Below are 23,194 nucleotides of genomic sequence, written 5' to 3' on the forward strand. Positions count from 1 at the left end.
TAACCTTTGAAATAAAAGCTTTTGGAAAGACTTAATTACAATATGAAAACATAAACGAATAAACATTCCTTAATTATTTTGGAGTGTATGCATTACACATTATGAAAAAGGGATTACAAATTTAATTTAAATTATACAAATCATGTGTTATAACAAATAAATAAATAAATAAATAAATATATATATATATATATATATAATATTTTATTATATATATTGTTTTATAATATATTCATATATATTGTATTATAATATATTTTATATAATTTTTTATATTACTAACGATAATAGTAGAATAGAATGCGAAATATACAAAATGCATTGAGACTTTGAAAGTGTCGTAAACAATTTTTAAAGAAATACGTAGAAATAGGAATGTTACATAAATAGAAAGAGAATATATATTTCAAAGTCGTTTGTGTCGTGTGTAATTATATCTTATTCATACGATTATTATTTGTACGTGTTCTGTCATGAAAAAAATATGAAATAAAAAGTAACGTTCATGAGCCACCGGATTTATGCTAATATCGAAAATATAGGACCAGGTCTACGAAGGTTATTCGCAGACATAAAAAGTGGTCGCGAAAGGAGAAACGAGTGTGTTATTATCGATATCGTTCGTGAACGAAAAAAAGGAAGCTCTCAGGAGCATATTCGTGGATATTGGCCAACCAAGAAATGAAAGGGAACACGACGGAAGTCGCCGGACAGCCGGCGCAAACACGATATCTCCTCTGCCGTTCTTCCCTACTCTCTTCTCGGCATTTAACTTACACCCTTTTTCCCCGTGGCCATATAGTTTGATTTTTAGCCGCCATTACCGTTTCACGAAAATGCCGAGAAATGTTTGAATTGCGATAGATATGTGTAGTTTCTCTACTATTATTATAAAATATTCTATCTTTAGAGAATTTTATTAGGAAAATAAAATAACTTCAGTAACATAAATAATATCCTTAGAAATTATTTAATTAAAAAAGTGTTTAATTTCCATAAATTTCATAAATATTTAATTTCATAGAATATTAAAAAATGTGTTTCGTTTTTTTTAAAACAGAAATTTTATTAGGAAAATTAAATAATTTTAATAAATCTTTCTCTCAAAAAATGATTAAATAATTTTAATGACATAAATATCCTTCATAAAATTATTAAATCTATAATTATATTTTATACTGTATAAAATTCTAAATATAATTATATATTTAATAATTTGTTGAGAGAGATTTGTGTCATTAAAATTATTTAGTTTTTATAATAAAATTTCTGTTTTGAAAAAATAAAACACATTTTTTTACCATCATTAATAAATTAATAGTGTTAAATAATATGCAACCGATATTTCATGTTTCGTTCGTATCTCCATGAATCCACCGATAAATCTTGTAGATCGTTTGAAGTGACCAAGCAAAATTTTTCTGTACTATAACTATTCTGAACTATAAAAATCCCGACGCGCATCGATGCGTCAGTGAAATGCCAATCGTCGTCGTTTGAACATTTGTCGTGAGAAATTCGATCGTGGATTCCTTCCATAATGTTGCCGCCGATCATCGGCAACATCAATAACAACGACATATTGACGTTGTACACGAGTCCTGGTAATGGTAATGGCAGGAATGTAACAACACGTGCAATCAGCAGGGGTCGTTATGCGGAAATCGGCGTTAAGAGGTAAAAATCTTTTCGTAAAAAAAATTAATCTTCTGAAAAAAAAATCTAGGAAGAAAGCGTTTTCTTTACTATAACAGAAGTAAAGAAAATCAGACAATATAGATCTAGTTGAGAGAAATACTTTTATCATTTTTTTTGTAATAATAGTAAAAAGATCTAATTTAACTATATTTTTATGATATTTCCTCTGCAATAATTTTTATATGTACACTAATCATTTCTTATTCGTTACATAAACATTGAACTGAAAAATGATACGTCATTTAAAAGTTTTTGAAAGAAAAAGTTGCTCTATTTAAGAAATTATTATACTTTCAATATACTTTTTACGTGTGTATGTATGTGTGTGATCATTGTGCAAGACATTATACAATATATATATATATATAATAATCAACATCTATCTCTTATTTATATTATCTCTATCGAATCATGTTATATTTAAAAAAAAATTATTCTAATTAAATTTTACGCATACAAATATTATATATGTGTAAGATATTATGTAGATATTAAGATATTTTAGCATAAGTAATTATGTATATAATTTCGTATGCTTAAAATTTAATTAGAACAAAATTTTTTTTTAATATAAGATGATACGATTGAGATAATGTAAATAAGATAGATGTTGATTGAAAAACATATAGTTTTCAGTTGTGTGAATATTAATATCGAAGATAAATCGTGTGTGGATTTATTGCACGATCCGAGATCGATGCAAGAAGGAAGGAAAAATGATCTAGCGATCCCACGTAACTGGCGCAAGGAAATCGATTTTAATCAGTGATTACTATGAAATATGATAGCAAAGTGGCCAAGAGCGAGAGGAAACCTTTCGAGGTTGATTCTTATGTAAGCCGCTTAGTCGTGATCCGCTTATTCTCCCACGAATAGACTACGGAGTCTCATTTCTTTTTTTTTTTTGTGAGAAGGTCTCGTCCCCTTGTGTCCTTTTAAAAATCTTCTTCTTGAGGAGAGGACAAGGGCTCCTAAATTAAGCTTGAATTAAAATGGAATTAAATTACTAATTTCATAATTACTTTGTGTGTGTGTGTGTGTATTGGTTCTCAATATTAGATTATTGTATTATTTTAAATTATTATGTATTTGTTCTCAATATTAGATTATTGTATTATTTTAAATTATATATATTTTTATATATTTCGCGAGAAAAATCGCGAATGGAAAAGACAAAATATTTGTGCGAATTATAATTTACAATTTATTTATTAAATCATAAATTATATATTCAAAAATTCTTATCACAAATATACACATTATTTTATAATTTATAATAAAATGGTCTAAGAGATATAATAGTCTAACAATAAGTGATAGAAATTGATGAGAATTTCTTGTCTATTTCTTTCTAATGGTCTATTTATTTCGTCGAAATAAAATGTAATAATTCTTTAAATAATTAATAATTATTAACATGTTATATATTTTTACTTGATAATATAATTATACTTCTCATTCTTAATTCTAAAATTTTAATTTTTTTCTATTTATCATTAATAAAGATTATATTACGATTATTTTTTTAAAAATTTTATAATACTACGTTCAAGTAAATATAATAATTTTCGGATCCGATACGAAATTAGTTGCAAATCTTCCGGGATCATGATTCTCCGATTTATCATGATCACACTTTCCATTTAATTAAACAGATTTCTGCGGGAATCTCTCATTTTCTCTTCTTTCCGTGACTTTTCTTCTCTTTCTAGAAAAGGCGTTAAGTTATATTTTCTGTTTTAATATTATAACAATATTTTATATAAACAAAAAAACCTGTTTGCTTTTCCTTATCACTATAAGAATACAAAAGTTTGAATTCTACGAGTATCTCGGAATATTAGATCGAAAATGATATATTATGTTTTGCGTGATTTCTTTTAATTTTCTTGCATATTCTGGTTATTCGTTTCTCTCTTGACACTAATTGTTCGATAAAACAAATAGAAAGTTTTCTTCAATGTTTCCAATAATCGAAATATTCATCAATAAATCACATATCGATTGAAATTATACGAATTATGTATAATTAATGATTAAAAATATTATTCTACACAATTAGATTTTAATTTTCGAAGTCATATAAATTAATGATGAAGTAATTAATAATTAAATTTCTTTATTATATATTTAAAAAATTAAATTATATTTTTAGCGTATATATTTAGAATCTTCATTCAATTTTGTTTATTCTTTATCTTATTAATAATATTTAATTATATTATTAGTAATATAAGAATTATATAATTAATAGATTGGATAATACTTTGACTGCAGATAACAATGAGGTTGACGGTGTTGATGGAGGGGGGAGGATCTCATATTTCAATGTTCCGTACGTTAAGAACTTTTCCGAACGTTTCCGACAATGCGTTAGAGATCTAGATGTGAAACTTTCCTACACTGGAATAAATAATTTGCGCCGTTTCATTAAAGTTGGCAAAGACAGGTTAGATAAGGACTCTCGCAACAACATAGTCTATAAGATCAACTGCATGGATTGCAACGCTTCCTATGTGGGACAAACGGGACGTTGAAGACCAGGCTCAAGGAACATAAAAAGAACCTCACGTCTGTCATTGCCGAACACAGAGCTCTGGATCACACGCACGATTTTGATGGCGTTGAGATTTTGGATGAGGAGGCATTTCTGGGGAGGAGATTGATATCGGAGATGATCCATATTAAACGTCAAAGAAATGCATTAAATCTCCAGAACGACACCTTAAAGCTGAATGCTTCTTGTCTATCGATAATCGATAATATATCGAAGATTTGATTGCGATTGTTGTACGTTGATTGCTTTCGTCCTCTGTACATGCGGTACTGTTATTATTGATTACGCGTAACTGTCTTTTCACCGTTGGCAGTTAAATCTGTTGTCTAATCGGCTATGTGCGTGCAAAGTGTTCGTGTTCGTCTTTGTCACGTCTTCTCGATACCGAGTGAGCTATAGTTGCATATTTTTGACTATTTTTTTTTTTTTTTTTTTTTTTTTTTTTACGACGTTTTCATATTATATTTATTTGTTTAGTGCATCGCTCTTTGCGCCTTGCACCGTTTAAAGAACCATGTATGTCTGGCTTCCTTCGAGTTGACTTGCCTTGATGAGCTCGCGTTTTCTCTCAACGATCATGCACGTATGATGACTATGTTTTTTCCGTATTTTATTATGATTGACTGCGTTTTAATGTATATATCTCATGTGGTTCTTTTTTGTTTTGTTCAGAATCACTGAAGAAGGCTCGAATTGAGTCCGAAACGTTTGGTATTAAAGATGACCGTTTAATTTGATCGTTCTCTTGGATAATTATTTAAAAAGAACACGCCTTACATCCGCGTTTGGCTCCTTATGGCCTATCAATATTTTAATTTATTTTGTTAATTTCGAGAGCCTTTAATTTTGTTTATATTTTTTATTTTTATTTTATATAATTAATGATTAAAATTAGTCTATATAATTAGATTTCAATTTTTGGAGTGATCAATAAAAATTACAATTAATGATTAGTTGGTTTTATATATCAAAGAATCAAATTTCTAAGTTATATACGTAGAATTAAATTTTTATTCAATTTTATTTATTAATCTTTACTTTATTTCTTAATTACTTTAGAATTATAAATTGCTAATCTCTTCTAACAAGTTTCGAGAATTCCAACAAGTTTTTATTTTAAAGAATCGCTTAGAAATAGAGAATGAAAAAATATTTTTGTATCGCATCGAAGGATAATAATATGAATGCAGGTCTTACTTTGATGAGATTCTTTCTCCGCAGAATTCCTCGCGGATCGACAGTAGAAAAACCCATTTCCACGTGAAAATCGAGTCTGACTTCCAAATCCTTCGAGGGAGAAAGTGGATTCTTCCGTTTTCTTCTTGGTCGCGAATATATCGACTCTTCGAGAATCCTTTGAAAGGTACATCGAATCCACTGGGGATATATGTACGTCAGCCTGTGTCCTTCCGGTTTCCTTTAAGTCGAACAGTCATTCGTTCGCTTTGTATATGCTTTGAGACGGGTGTTATTTATTATTGAAGAGGAAAGACGAAAATATTACTTGCGAGTTGACATTGTATAAAAAGGAAATATGCGATGCTTTTTGGAAATATGCCAAAACTGTGTCTAGAAGTAGTTTGTAAATAGACAGACCGGCGAAAATGCTCTTTTTTCGTCATTTTTTAAAATTGAGCAATAATATTAAAATTAAATTAAAATATAATATATAATACGGGGTAATATATATAATATTATATAATATATATAATATATATATAATATATATAATATATATAATATATAATATATACCTATAATATAATATTATAATACGTATAATATTCTATAGTTAATATATAATATGATTAATTTTTTCAAATATATATATATATATATATATATATATATGTATATGTACAGGATGTTCGGAAATTCAACAAACTTTCAGAAAAAGGATCATTTTTTGCAAATGGACCTAGAATCGGAAACGTGTCGTTACATCGCTACAGCACAGAATGTTCGAAAAAGGTCGGACCTCGAAATATCTAAAAAAATATAAGTTTTATAAAAAATTGTTTCAGACAAAAGTTGTAGGATGTAAAAAGATCTATTTATTGACCTTATGAAATTGATGTTAAGTGAAATATATATATATTTGAAAAACATTAATCTTATTACATATTAACTATAGAATATTATATGTATTATAATATTATATTAAATAATATTATATATATATATTCCCTCCTATTATATATTTTATTTTAATTTAATTTTAATATTATTATTCAATTTTAAAGAATATATATGTATGTGTGTGTGTGTGTGTGTGTGTGTGTGTGTGTGTGTGTGTGTGTGTGTGTGTGTGTGTGTGTGTGTATGCGTGTATGTGTGTGTGTGTATCGTAGATATATAAATAATATTTTTATATAATTAATAAAATATATAATACAATTAATATATAATAGTAAATTTTGTCATAGATCATTTAATACATTTAAATAATATAATACGTCCTATTCGAATAATATTCAAATAATGCATAAATTTCAATAATACCCTTAATTTTTGATTTATAATAGTCAAATTAATAAAATTTTATTTTAAATTATATAGCCAAAATAGTGAAGGACTTCAAACTTATTGTGCCAGAACTCATTAAGAATTCAAAAATTCAACGTCGCAGACTGTCGACATGCTTAGTGAGCGAGGAGTGTCGACTCGTATTATAGTAATCCAAGCTTGTGTAGTGGGTCTGCCAAGCTGAAATCTAAGGAGGAACTCTTCGGCTTCGGTTTCGCTCTATGCGAGAAACCGGATAGGCCATTGAACGGAAGTCACTCTAAAACACCTGACTTCTATAGATCTCTCTGTTCCCGTTGTTCGCTTCTTCTTTCCTGTCTTTTCTTCCTTATTTAAACTTTTGTTTTTTATGCATAATAATATTTTATTTTTATTCATAGTTATTATTTAGTAAAAAAATCTTTAGAGTCTTTGTTTCATAAATTAGTATATAACTATAATATTAAATTATTTGCTCTGCTTTCTTGTATTGCTTCTATTTATTACACCATTTACATGATATTACTTTTAAAGAGAGTATTTAATATTAAATTTTTCTAACAATAAGTAATTAAATCATTGTTTTCAAAATTAATGAAAATAATAAATTAACTTAATAATAATAGGTAATAATAGATAATAGTAGATAATAATAATAAATAACAGAAAATACACAAATTGTAAGGAAAATTAAAATTAAATATTAGAATTGAAACATTGAAAATAATTTATTGTAATGTGTGTGTGTGTGTGTGTGTGCGTATGTGCAAAAATGCGTTTTTTAAATTATGTAATATTACATATATTGAAATAGAATATATTACATATTGTATAGATATGTATGGCTGGCTAAGTTTCGTTGTGTATTTTTCGATTTAATATGTTTCTTTTAAACATATTTTGTTTTAATCTTTATATTCTTCTTCCTATTACATAAAAAATTTACAAAGATTCGAGGATAAGACTGAAAACTGAAGAGTTGCCAAATATACATAAAAAATATTACACATTACATATACACAAAATATACATCAAAATTGGATTTTCTGAGGAAAATTTTAGTTCTTATGTAAAAATTAAATTTACCGAGTAAATATAGCTTATAATCTGGCTAGAGAAAGAGAATACATTAATGTCATTATTATTTCTTTGTTGGAGGCGAAGTGGAATTTAATTAATGGCGCGCGCATCGCAATAACTCGACGCATGATCGATCGACAATGAGCTCTTTCTCCTTCTTCCCCTTCTCTTCCCTCCTCTCTCTCTCTCTCTCTCTCTCTCTCTCTCTCTCTCTCTCTCTCAGTCTCTTTTTTTTCTTTTCTTTTTTACTATTTATCGAAAACGTCATTCGTTAGATAATCTTTTCGGATGAACCGAAAAAAAGAGTTTTTTTTTTAAAAACATTTCGACCAATTGATATAATTTTACCAAAACAGTTTAAACTATATTTTTAAACATACAACCATATTTTACATATTTGTATTCTTAATCTTATCTACCTTGATAAATATGTATATGAAAGAAAGTCTTATTAAAAAGCGTCGAAGGTGATAGAAATATTGGAAAAATTATTATGTATAGCTGTCGCACATAGTGTTTTATCTGGATTCAAATTATCTTCCAAATTAATACAGAAAAATTTTAATTACAGAATATTTGTGTATAATTCTGAATTACAATTATACAGAATTTCTCATAGTTAATACTACAGTCAATAATCAATAATAATTTTTTTGTAGATTATGTGAAGAAATAAATAGAAAATTTTCTCGCATAAAATTTTAATTTAAAAAAATTTATTTCAAAAGGTTGAGTATGTAGTATCCTTTTTTACGCACTATATTCTTTCTATTTCGTATATTTTTACCTTTTTTTATATAATTTAATAAAAAATACGCACTTCCGTAAAAAAAAAATTTATTGTACTTTTCGTGCATTTTATCATTTTATCTATTTCCGCGATATCCTGAATCATTTCTAACGAGATTATCTCTTGCTGAATTGATCGGATGCTGAGCTCAAGTAGCAGCAATGTAATATTTGCGATCACGCTTCGAAACTTGGAAGTCCCGAGAGAATAGGAAAGAGAGAAAGAGAAGGAAGAAGAATAGATATGATCTCTGAAAGCGTAGAGTAGTTACGAAAGTAATCGTTCCGAAGGAAAGAAGCTTCGTGTGTCTCATTCGAACATAACCGAGTTATTGGGCGCCACACGACGTGGTTAATCAAGAGAGAGATTAAACCGACCGCGTGGGGATGTCTCATCTTTCTTCTCCCGTTGGACAATACCGGATATTGGCGGAAGCCCTCTGTTCGATGCGTTAATTAAGTTCGCGTTTATCGGAGCTGCTGACTCGACGGAGTCTGCAAGCTGCTCATGTAGTATGAGATGAGAGATTCCATGAGATAATCATACATATTTGATTGAAACTGTGCACTTGATTTTGCGACAAAGCAATAAAATATTAATAACAACGAAAATTAAAAAATTTCCACGAAGATAAAAGACAGATTAAGATATATAGAAAGATAAAGCATTAAAAAATTTTTCTCTCCGAAATTTGTATGAAAAAATATTTCAGACGAAATTTATAGAATTTTGAGAAAGAAAAAAAAGTTGATAATCTTGAATCTTGAGAGCATTTTTCAAAATCATCAAGGAGATGAATAAGTTAAACTAGTTTTTTTTAAATGAAACCATCTCCTAATTTTTCTACATACATTCTTCGCAATATTAGTTAGTTACAAGAATAGAATGATCAAAAAATTGAATAGTTTACGAGATTATATATATGCACTTTAATTTGACATAATTTTATATAAATTATGAAATATTCCGTAAAATATTCATGTTTTGATTATTTTATCTAAATACTTTTATGCACAAAATAAGGAGAGGAATCAATTGATATAAAAAAACGCATTATTGTTTGAAAAAGATATGCTATTCGTTAGAAATTAATATATATATATATATATATATATATATATATATATATATATCCTACTTGACCTTCACGCCTCAAAACTGTTACGACTTTTTGTTTTTAATATTCACAGAATACTGATAGTTATTTTTACTTAGCGATAAAATAACTTTCTGTCAAATGAATGAAAAAATAGAATGAGAGGAAAAGGAAAAAAGAACACATAAGAAAAAACGGTCGAAAGGAGAAAGAACGAGATTGTTAGGCTAGTGGCAAGCCATATTTTTCCGGTCGATGATCATCATAATCGACAACTTTTCCAATCCCCTTTCACTCGCAAAATCTCGTGACTGAAAACCGTTAAAAGAATATATTACTAGCCTCCTTTTTGTCGCGGGATTTAATTATCGTCACGATAAAAAAATCCTTTCACGATAATAAATTCCTTTGAACCATGGCAATATTTAACTTTATAACATTTAAGTAAAAAAAATATAATTTAATGTTTCAAAATAATTTTTTTTAAATTTTGTTAATTTTATTGCAACGTTATATCATGCAATATTATTGATATTTGTTTATTTGTTAAGATTTTTTTATATTTAATAGCTCATATACATACGCACATACATTTTTGCATATATAATTTATTCTTTCCTATATCTTTTACAAACTTTCTCTTTCTTTTTCTTTTTTCTCTATTGTATAATTTTTAATAGTTTCTATAATATTTAAACAAGATTTTAGTTAATTAATTTTTAAAATTATCTTTTCTTTGTTTATGATTATTTAATATTAATATTTTTACACACACACACAGAGAGAGGGGGGAGGGGAGGGAGGGAGGGAGGGAGGGAGGAGAGAGAGAGAGAGAGAGAGAGAGACAGAGAGAGGGAGAGAGAGAGAGAGAGAATAACTTTTTTAGAAGAATTAATTTAAATTGTAATTGTGTAATTTTTAAATTGTTTTCCTAAATAGAAAATGGTTATGTTGTAGTTTTATATTGTACTTTTTTATTTATGTATAATATTATAGATAATATGTTTAGAGATCATTAGAAGTTATTTGGAAATATATATAAATATTGCATAAATTTTCTAATTTTCCAATTTCCTCTCAAATAAAAATTTATATGAAAATATAATGTTCATTACTTACGACTTATTTTGCATGAAGCATTATCCCTTTCTAGAATTAGAGAAAAAATATAGCTTGTTTAATGATTATGAAATAACAATTTAATAATATTAAAATATTTATATATTAAAATATTTAATTATATATATATATATATATATATATATATATATATATACAATTATAATTTTCGTACATAACATATATACACAATTTCTTCTTTTTCTAAATAATTTTAACGTGTTTTCAAAAACTCGAAAAAATATTACGTTGCATTAATTATGTAGATAGATAATAAAAAATGCTTTATATATAAGAAGGCGAATAGCGGATATATTTACACCAAACGTGGGAGATAAAATCGAATGATATCAGTGGCAACATCATAAATTTTCTTTCAAGATTGGCAATGTTCCAATTGTAACGAGGTGACTCGACGCAACGTCTGGAATCGCAAGCTCTCGTTTTGAATACGAAACTATGTAGATTGTGACTCCTATGTTTAAATAGATAAAGTTCAATTCTCCCTCTTGCATTCACATGTAATATTATTGTCGACATTTCGCAATTAATTCTCAAAAATGTTTCGTAATAAAATTTGTTATATTATTACATGCTATATCATTACATACCCGGGAAAAAAAGATTATGTCCAATTATATATAATATAATTTTGTATGAATTTTGACCTGATCTAATCATATATATATATATATGTATATGTATGTGTATATGAATTTTACATCTTAAGTATATAATGAACTGATCATTTACATTTATTCACTGGACATTTATTTGTCCGACTTATAAAATCAATTTAATAATTTCTAAAATTTGAAGTTGCTCCACTGAAGAACTTATATCAAAAAAATTAAATTGAAGCAAAATAGTTTTAATCATATTTGTCCCTTTGTAAGCTTTATACATATAATTCTCGTATTTAAACACGAGATAGAAACGTCACGTAGCGGTAAACGAATGAACTAGTGATCATATAAAATCATATATGTATATGTATATATGATTAGATAGAATTATATATTTTTAAACGCAATTAAATTAGAAATCTTTATCGGCTCAATGTATACAATAGTATAAATATATGTAGCTATATCCAATCGGTGCAATTATATATAGATTTATATAATTATATTAAATTATATATAATAATAAATAGTAAGAGATATATTTATATTATTATTATTATTTATATGTAATTTTATTAAAATATTTGTATCTTCATATCAAATTATGTAAAATTATATCGAGTAATACTCAAGCAAGAATTCTAATATAATTTTGCATAATTCTACGGGGTTATAAATATTTTCATATAACAATATAAAATAATATATAAATGATAATATAGATAGTAAATAGATCTTAATATATGTAATTACAGGGTGTCAGGGTAATCTCTTCCCAAAAAAAAGCTCTTGTAACTTACCTCAAGGGTTTTTCGAAATACTGTAATAAAGTATTTTTTTTATTTAATACTTTTCGAGTTATGAGGCTTGAAATAATCTCTTATTATTTAATTATGTTGGGCCAAATGTTTTATATATTATAAAGGATGCATAATACGATCTAATTCATCGATCTAATTATACAAAAAATAATTATATACATACATACATATATATATATATATATATATATATATATATATATATATATATATACAGGGTCTACCAAAAGTGTGGAAACCCCTAAATATCTCGGAAAATATACGTTTTACAGAAAAGTGTTTCCAACAAAAGTTGTAGGGTTTAAGAAGATCTATATACTGATTCTATCAGTTTGACCTTGGATGGCGTCGTCAAGGTCAGGTCAAGGTCACATTGACTTTTTTAAATGACACCCCCTACATTTGATTGCATATTCTTATAGCTTAATTCAAGAGCTTTCCAAAACACTATAATAATGTTCATTTTTATTAAGTACTTTGCGAGTTATGAGGGTTGAAATAATTTCTTAATTTTACATAAACCATAAAATATCTAGTAAACCATTCATTTTTCGATTATCTTACCTTCATACTTTTATGTACAAATTAATGAGAGGAATCAATTGGTGTAAAGAAAACACATAGTTGTTTCTAAGAAAAAATATGTAATTTGCAATTAACAATTCCATATTTTTTCTTAAAAACAACTGTATGTTTTCTTTACACCAATTGATTCCTTTCATTATTTTGTACATAAAAGTATGAAGGTAAGATAATCGAAAAATGAATGGTTTACTAGATATTTTATGGTTTATGTAAAATTAAGAAATTATTTCAACCCTCATAACTCGCAAAGTACTTAATAAAATGAACATTATTATAGTGTTTTGGAAAGCTCTTGAATTAAGCTATAAGAATATGCAATCAAATGTAGGGGGTGTCATTTAAAAAAGTCAATGTGACCTTGACCTGACCTTGACGACGCCATCCAAGGTCAAACTGATAGAATCAGTATATAGATCTTCTTAAACCCTACAACTTTTGTTGGAAACACTTTTCTGTAAAACGTATATTTTCCGAGATATTTAGGGGTTTCCACACTTTTGGTAGACCCTGTATATATATATATGATTAGATCGAGTCAAAATCCATAAATAATTATATTTACACAATTATATATAATTAGATATAAACTTTTTTTCCCAGATTCTCTTAGTTTTCCTCTTTCAGAAATTTTTTATAACTTAAATTTTTAAAATTAAAATAAGAAAGAGGCCATAAAGAACCAACGCAGTTGTAAGGCGTGTTTTAAAAAAATTATTCATGAAAACGATCCATTAAATTTTTTAATTTTTTATCACTTTTTTATGCTATTATATTTATTAGGTAGATAAATTACCATTCCATCTAACTACGCTAAAATGCATCGTAAAGAATCAGAATGCATCATGTTAAGTCTTTCTTAATTACACTGAGAAAATATGCTAAACTTCCGCCTCGAGCGAGTAAGAACGCGAAAGAAAGTATATCCAAAGGTGTCTCTTTCTCTCTGGCGAATTTCTTTGTGCTTTTGTCCTTATATACCGGAGGGTTCGACCCTTTTTCTATGCACCCGAATGCACCCCGTGGCTCGTTAATAGGTAAAAATGTCACCGGTGCTCGCCAACAAACCACGTGTTGAGAACCTTCCATCGTCATGGCAACACCCATAGTCCAAGCTCTCACAGACGACTAATATCATTGCATAGGTCCAGGAATGTACTCTCAACATTACTATCCCCCTTTTCTCGTTATCTAATATGATACAGTGAAATTTCTGATTGAAAAGGATATAAATATTCCATCTAATTATTTAAAGAATCTCTTTGACAGCTAATCTTCTCTTAGCAAAAATTTTAAAAAAATGCCAAACTTTTTTTCATTATTTCTCATAACTTTTAACATTGAATATTAATAATTATATCACAAATTAAAATCTCATTAAAATAAGATAAAATAAAGTTTTTTTATCAGCCTTTGTGTTTTTGAATTTTTAATTCGATGATTATAGCTGTTTCTAATTTGTTAAAATTCCCAAAAGTTATATATATATATATATATGTATATATATCAATAGATATATTAAGAATATTTATATCAATATTTTAACATTTTTTTTAAGAAAAAAATTTCTTTCTAAATTGCACGAGAAAATAAGTTCGTTGAATATGTATCATATTCAGATGTACAAAGATATTGCGCTATTTTATCGTACTTATACTATATAGTACATCCAGTTTTATTCTTTAGTTTGTAATATAAACGTTTCGAGGATCCCATGAACATGATATATGCAGTAGAGGGATATATTTGTGCTATCTATTTCAGCATGTATTATGCAGGAAGATCGATACGCGTGCGATGTAAGAGCCTTGTGATTTTTTTCAAATTATCGCGTTATTTTATGTCCCACCCAAACCCCCACCCCACTAGATACGTCTAATTAAAATCTTATTCTAATGTCATGCAGAAAAATTTTCGAGAAAGAAATAGAAATTTATTAATTAATTCTATTATTTATTTAGAGTAAAACGCAACTTTACTCAATAATTACCGCTTTATTAAGCATTATAAAAAAAAATGGTTCATGACTTTTCGACTGGATTTTTAATCAAAAATAACGCTATTTGCTCCGTGGGCGCTTTTTTAGTTACACCCTGTATATATATATATATATATATATATATATATATATAAAATAAGGAAAATAAAGATAAAATATAAATATATAAATAAATAGATATATAAGTAAAAATAACAAAATATAAAAAAATAAAATAAATTTGCAATTAACAATTACATTTTTTTCGAAACAATTATTTTCTTTACACCAATGATTCCTCTCATTATTTTGTACATAAAAGTATTAAGGTAAGATAATCGAAAAATGAATATTTTACAAGATATTTTACGGTTTATGTAAAAATAAGAAATGATTTCAAGCCTCATAACTTGGAAAGTACTTAGTGAAAACTATCTTAATTATAGTGTTTTGGAAAGCTCTCGAGATAAGTTACAAGAATATGTAAAAGCATATAGGATGTTCTGTTTGGAAAAGTTGGAGGCGACCTTTACGTGACCTTCAGCTGACTCTTCAAGGTCAAACTAATGGCACCATCTTATGTCCCCCTTGAAATCATACAACTTTTGTCTGAAATATTTTTCTCTAAATTGCTTCGTTTCCGAGATATAAATTTGTTTTTTTTAACACTTTACGTGGGCCACCTTGTATATATAATATATATCTTATCATACATCATATACGTTTGTTATATCACACATTTATTAGAAGGAGAATTTTCAATATTGATTTTCTCAGTTTTCTCTCAATCTTATTCACTTACAAGTTATTCTATTCTTCTTTTGACTCAAAAACTCTCAGGAACCGTCAAATATTCTATAAAAGAATCTATTGATGGCAACTGAAGGTCTATTAAGCAAAAATCCATCATGGATTTGATCTGAGCACGCGATGCCCCTGGCGATTCGATCGCTATACATACATACATGCACACATATGAGAAATATCTAGCTGTCAAACACACTTGGTGAATACAATACGACCGCCGACAATGTTGGCTTTGCATGTTGATGCCTCGAATTTGACATTCGACCATTTCCCGCGAAGTTCGAGTCGGGAATAATGTCGTCGCGAGACTATTTTGTCGGAAACAAACGTGCTATGATGTGCATCAGCGTCAGTTATTCATTGTTTCCAGGTAACTTGGCCGCCTCGAACTTGAGATTGGCCGGAGATCTCTGAACATGAATATTACACTATGTATGCAATTTTAGGTGAAAGTACAACATGTGATATATATATATATATATATATATATATATATATATTAGCTTTTTTTTTTCAATTTTTATTATATAATTAGTGTCTCTCTCCTATTGTTAGTCTTATATTCTTTTTATTATATTGTAATTTATTGTATATTGTCGTAAAATAATGTTGTTCTATTCATTAAACTTTTTTCGTTAATAATCTTTCAATAAACGATGAATTATAGCTAACATCTTTGGAATGTTACTCACATAGGAGAATGACTTTGATAATATATGTCAAGATCAAAATCATATGAGAGCCCATTACTTAATTATTTTCTTGTCCTTTTATAAAATAATTTTATAGACATCCAAATTACATAAAAGCCTATTTACATTGCAGCAGTGCAATGCATTCCTTATATAATTTAATCCCCCAAGAGAACTTACCTGCAAGTTTCCGACACGAGGGTGCTACTATAAGGTAACGAGAATTCGCGCGACTGCTTCACGATAAGTTAGTAGTTTAAGGGGAAAAGATAGATCTTTGTTCGCTAGTTCTTTCACAACGTCTTTTGAATCATAAGAAAGGCACGTGTCCCTGACTCTTGCGGCCTTTCAGGCTAAATTAAATGGAAAATTCAGAATTTCCATTTCGCTTCAAATTCGCTCGATTAATGAGAATTTGTCGTGTTTATCAGAGCTGCCGTAATAATAACTGTTTGATAAGCACAACATCATGAGATTAAAGTATTTTTCATAAAAAATAAAATACACTGAATGGTTTAAAAGTTCGATAATTATATATATTTTTAGATTAAAGCATTTTATTTTATATTAATCACATAATTTTATTTATGTCGTAAAATGTTGTTATTAAAATATTTATTATTGGAAATAAAATTGTAATATATAAAGAACCATTATATATGTTTAATGTGTAAATAACCATTATATATCTACTCGTATATTTAAATAACTATTTATTAAATTATTTTAATAAATAATAATAACTTTGTTCTTTTCAATTCTTTAAAATATTTAATCTCTGCAAATATATATTACAAAAAATAGAAAATAATATTGTATAAAAATAATAATATTATATTATCACATTTAAAAATAATGCTGTCTATTATACTATTAGACAATTTTATTTTTTATTTAGTGTATTATATAAATATAATTGTATTTTAATCAATAATTTGTCCTAAACTCTAAAATATTTGATCCTGCAAACAATATATATATATATATATATATATATATATATATATATATATATAGGGTGTTTCTTAATAAGTGCGGAAATTTTAGATGATTCTTTGTCGAAAATTGAGGGAGATTAGGTTTTTCATATAAACATATACATCCCTTTCTGTGGAGTTACACTCCTCCAAAAATGGATGTAAAAACTTCTAGCCACGCGCATTGGCCGATCTTCTTTAATTAATTTTTCATTAATTATTGCAAATATCGCAAAATAGTAGAGAACTTTCCTTCCTAATTTAAGCCAATCTACCTTCACACTTCGGATGTGCAAAAACTTTTCGGTCACTCTGTATATGTATATATTACAATAAAATTTGTAACAAAAATAATAATGTATTATATTATCATAGACAAATTGATTTTTAAGATAAGGAAAGATTTTGAATTATATAATTTTGAACAACCCAAGTTTCTGGTTACTATTAAATAGCAGATACTCTCATAACAATATTTAAATAAAAAATGTTCTATATAAAACTTTCTTAAGCACTATTACAGATTGTAATATATAATAGTTAAATTCAGATATTCAGAAGAATCTATTTACCATAGCAGTTCTGATTATCAGAGAATTAAAAATTAGAGAATAGAGCATCGTCATCTTATGCCGTTACCGTTGCACTTCGTTACTTTCCGTACCGTAACTAATAAATACATGTATGTATACATCTGGCAATAAGCAGCAACAGATAATTCCGTGTACCGTATGGCACGATGTTTCATTTTTGACATGCACTAAAAATGGACTCCTTTTAATTAAAAAAATTTTTAAAGAAATTTTAACTTTTATTATTTATATATTTTATAATTAAAATAGTTGTTATAAATAACTGTTTTATCATAAACAGATCACAAATATATATTGTATATTTTTAATGGCGTGTGTATTAACATTTTAAAACAATTCATGTGTTAAATAATTTAATATAAATATTCGGAAGAGAAAGAAAAAAATTTTCGATAAATATGTATGTAAAATGGTCCTTTTTATAATTCTTATTTCTTTTTCTTTGTATAAAAAGTAAATTATTTATTTATTTTTAAAATTGTTTATATATATATATATATATATATATATATATATAATATAATATATATACAGGGTGTTTCAGAATTTGCAGATATGGACTCCACAGTTTGTATCAAAACAAACAACTTTTTCCTTTGGCAAAATTGGGTTTCAGCATTACTTTTTAAGTAAGAGCAACTTTACGCTAATGAATAAGCGTCTTACAATTAGATTACGCTTCAATCAGGAGCGGCACTTAATAGCAACTGTCATATCGGAAATGCTCCAATGAACACAAGAAAATCTTATTTGCAGAGCTAATATGTGTGTACAAATGAAAGGTTTACATTTTGAGCATATGTTCTGAAGCATTTAATCGGCCCTTTTCAGGGTTAACAAATTTTTAAAATGTTGGAACAATAATTTTAGATCAAAATTATTTACAAGTAATTTAATCTTATCTTTCCCTTCAGTTGCTTCAGAGTATCAATTAAAAAATCTTGTTATATAAGTAAGTTATATTAAACAAATAGCGATATTTAGATGCATAATTCTTGTAACACTTTAATGAAATGGTAAAATAACATACACGTTCAAAACCCATGATTCAAGCGTAATCTAAAACGCTTATTTGTTAGATTAAAGTTGCTCTCACTTAAAAAGTAATGCTCAAACGCAATTCTGCCAAAGAAAAAAATTGATTGTTTTGATACGAACAATCACGCTGTGGAGTCCTCGTATCCGCGAATTCTGAAACACCCTGTATATCTTCTTCGGACTTTCTAGTTTTCATTTAAAAATATTTCTTTATATTTTAAACTATTCTTCCTGTCTAGATATTTAACTGCATTACATAAAAGATAAAACATACTTGTTTTTCGATATTTTTGAATCAAGATATCGAAAGGAAAGATATTGTAAATTCCTGCGTGGGAAAACCAGTGTTACTCTGCGCCATTTGCGTAATACTGCCGTCCACATCGTAAACCCGTCATAAAGCTGATCTAATTGACACGAGAATGTGGCTATTTATAATCCTTTCTGCTCTCTTTCTTGTTACAGGAGCGATGTCTTCCTGGAACCGTACCTGCAGCAGCACGGGACCGTTCAGGTGGTCAACTCGCCGAGTACTTCGCCGCCGAATCCATTACAGCATCGTCAACTTACTCAGTTACATCATGTACAGGTGAGTTATTGAAAAGAAAAAGAAATAAAATAGGGAGGTGAAGAGAAGAACAATGCAGTTTTATTTATTTAAATTGCGTAACACATGTATTTTTATATATGTATAATATATTTAATATATTATAATATATTATTATATAATATATTATGTAATATATTTAATTATATAATATATTATTATATAATATATTTTTATTATATATAATATATAGAGTTAATTGTTCTTTGTGAACACACACACACACACACACACACACACATATATATATATATATATTGTATATATATTTATACACTTATATTAGTATTATACATATGCAAATCAATTTTGTCACACAAGGTATATTTATGATATATTTATGTCATAATTATTAATATAATTAATTTCTTCTTCCACATATTTTGTTAATAATTATGAAAGATTTTTTTATCATATTAAGTAAATATACTGAAAAAACAACTATAAAAAAATTAAAACTTAACATAAAAAAATTAAAACTTATACATTATTAATTATTTCAGATATTTCCAATAATTAATAAAATTGAAATATATATTAAAATATTTATTAATAATTATTTTTAAAATTAAATAATGCAATTGTACTAATAATTATTTGTCATTAATAAAATATAAATAAACGTAAAAATTCATAAATATTTCTAAAGCAATTACAATACATGGTAATTATGCGAATTATTCTATAAATGAAAGTATTAAACATTTCCTTTTTTTCTTATCCTCTACTAATTCTATTATGTTTGTATCATTATTTTGCAAGTATTATAATATTTATTTTAAAAAACAATATAAAAAATGTTACATTAATAAAAAGAGTTCTATTAAAATAAAAATTGCAAAAAAAAATAAAAAATACAGAAAATAAAAAACTTAGATCATATTTAATGTTAATTAATATGATACGTATATACTATATATAAATTACATGGTTAATGCAGTGATTTGCTTATAGCCAATTTTTTACTAATGTTTAACAATTTTTTTTATGTTTTGTACTCTTTTTTACTTATCGTATTCAAGATTAAATACCTTTTTACATGATCTTTTTGCCTTTCTCAAACATAATTAATATAATTTAGAATTATTTAAAATTTTTTTTTACTATCTACATTTTTCAACGAGTGAAAGAGACATTTTCTCTATATATTTATTTTCATCGATTTTAATCAACATAATTTAAATTGATAAACGTAAAAAGATTATTTATGTTAATTAAAAGTTATTTATATTACAAGAACCCGCAAAATATTCAAGAAAATATAATTATTTTGCTCTGATTTTAAACCTCTGGCAATATATAACTGTTTCGTAATAATTAAAGTCAGGAAAATTGAATATTTAAAAGTGAGACATTTTTTATATGCGTTTGTCTGATGTGAATATTAAATAAATAATTAGCTACTGAACTTTTATATTTGGTATTTATTATAATGTGTACATTGCGACATTATTTTTTTTACTTTTCGGGTGTTAGAGAGGATGAGAAAGTACGAAACATCGTCAAAGACACAAGACAAATAAAGAGTATTCGCGCTTGAAGGAACAAAGATGGAGGGTGTTTTGCGCGAAGCGAAAGCCGTATCGAAATATCGGAACTGACCGCCAGATAGGATCTTTCACATATCAGTTCGCAAAAATAACGCGACAAACGCTTGTCTTATTTGCCACAGCTCGACTAGCTCGCCTAACGGTAGAGGGGCAGGGTCTATGGAAAAGTGTGTTACAATTAATTTATACGAGGTTCTAAATTTAAAGTTTCGATAAATACGAAGACGACACTTAAATAATTTACGCGAACGTATTATAGTGAAAAATAACAAATTTATTCAAAGAGAGAAAAGAAATAAAGAATTAACAAAATAAAGAAAAATAATAATCACATGAAATATAGAATTGTCCGATTAATTATAAAATTTGCATGCGGTAATATGACTAAATATTGTGTTTAATTAAGCGTACTATAATATACAATTTAAATTCGTAGCTATAAGACTATACAAAATTTCGTGACATCACTTACTGTCTTTCAAAAATGTTTTTGTTCCTAAAATTATATATTATAACATTCATACGAATATCAACAACATCGTACGCATAGCAATATAACTCAATTTATAGAAAACTTTGCTGCAAGTTGAAATGGCAAATGATAATTGCAGATACATAATTAAAGAATATAATTTCAATATCAATGTTATAAATGTTTTAATAAATTTTATGTTATTAATTTTTTTATGTTATTATATTTTGATTTTATCGATTTTGATGGTTGTCGATATTCTTTAATTATAAATATTAATACAATGATTATTCAGTGACAAGAAAAATCGATTATAAAGAAAAAAGAAACATATATGACTTTCTACTTAAAAAACAAAAAATATCTTTGACAAGTTTTCCATGGAACGATGTAACTGATCATAAGACATCTTTCTTAAAATCAAGCAGTTTTAGTTGAATCATTTTTTTGTGCAATGCATTTTAGAGGTTATTGAAAGCAATCATGTGTGTTAAATAACTCATCTTGTATATATACATTTTATATATTATATTACATTTATATTTTATATATATATATATAAATAAAAATAAAAAAATATATATATATATAAATAAAAATATAAAAAATAAGAAATAAAAAAAGATAATATACAGAAATATATAGAATATATAGAAACAAATAAAAAATAAGATAATATTATATATATTATATATATATATATATATATATATATAATATATATATATATATATATAATATATAATATTATCTTATTTTTTATTTGTTTCTATATATTCTATATATTTCTGTATATTATCTTTTTTTATTTCTTATTTTTTATATTTTTACTTATTAAATACAATTCTAGGCTTAAAATAATATGTGCTATTAGAGAAGTAATGTATCCTTCTTTAACTTGTCTTGAGAATAATATATGTAATGTGACAAGTTGGTCTAACGTCACAAAGAAATATAGTTATATTTTATACTTGATTTTACATTCAGATGAAACAACAAAAACTAAAGCGGCGTCTTATCGCGTAGGATTTTTCCTGTCGAGCAATTAAAGGATTTATCATTAGCTTCCTCTTTCTTATCCTCCCACCCTCTGTTTTTTGGAAAAGAGAGAGAGTATTCAACATGCAATGCACGTCTACATTTAATCCCGTTAGCTCGAAACCGTGTGTCAGTCTGCATTTCAAATTAAATTACACTCGAACCCTTTCAATGCCACCCCCTCTTCAGGCTTTCATTTCGCTTTGTCCGTCATCGATTTCCCTTTTCTTCGTCGATTTAGGGAGAATGCAATAGAAAATAAGTCACATTGGAATTAAAAAAAAACTCGTTGGTGTGTTGTCGAGCAATATCGATCAAATGGTTGAAAACAATGAAGAATGAAAAAGTGATCGAATCTTCCACTGAATATTTATTTTTTTCTTTCCTCTTTAACTCGAAAGAGCAAGAATAAAGCGTTCGAGTGTTTTTTATAGTACTTCTTCCAATAAAAAAAAATTGAAGAAGTGAAGAAGGAACAAAAATGAATTACGACCGATCACGAATTGGCTGTGAAATAAAGATAACTGGACGACAAACAGGATAGGGTATAATGTGGAATTAGAAGCGC

The 23,194-nt window shown here is 26.8% G+C and overlaps 1 protein-coding gene across 8 annotated transcripts in view; it reads left to right on the forward strand.

Moving 5' to 3' along the window:
* The window catches only part of LOC105250573 (protein sprint), a 142,255-nt gene that overhangs the window by 98,773 nt on the left and 20,288 nt on the right, over positions 1-23,194 (forward strand). For 6 of the 8 annotated variants that reach the window (XM_025406864.1, XM_025406859.1, XM_025406862.1 and 3 more), the window contains one exon: positions 19,425-19,548. In XM_025406864.1, the coding sequence (XP_025262649.1) occupies positions 19,425-19,548 (124 nt within the window). Of the gene's footprint in view, positions 1-1,392; positions 1,678-19,424; positions 19,549-23,194 lie in introns of all 8 variants that reach the window. The other 2 variants (XM_025406861.1, XM_025406860.1) reach the window with 1 other exon arrangement.

The sequence above is a fragment of the Camponotus floridanus genome, unplaced genomic scaffold (assembly GCF_003227725.1).
Source record: "Camponotus floridanus strain SB8 unplaced genomic scaffold, Cflo_v7.5 scaffold159, whole genome shotgun sequence".
Classification (NCBI taxonomy): Eukaryota; Metazoa; Arthropoda; class Insecta; order Hymenoptera; family Formicidae; genus Camponotus; species Camponotus floridanus.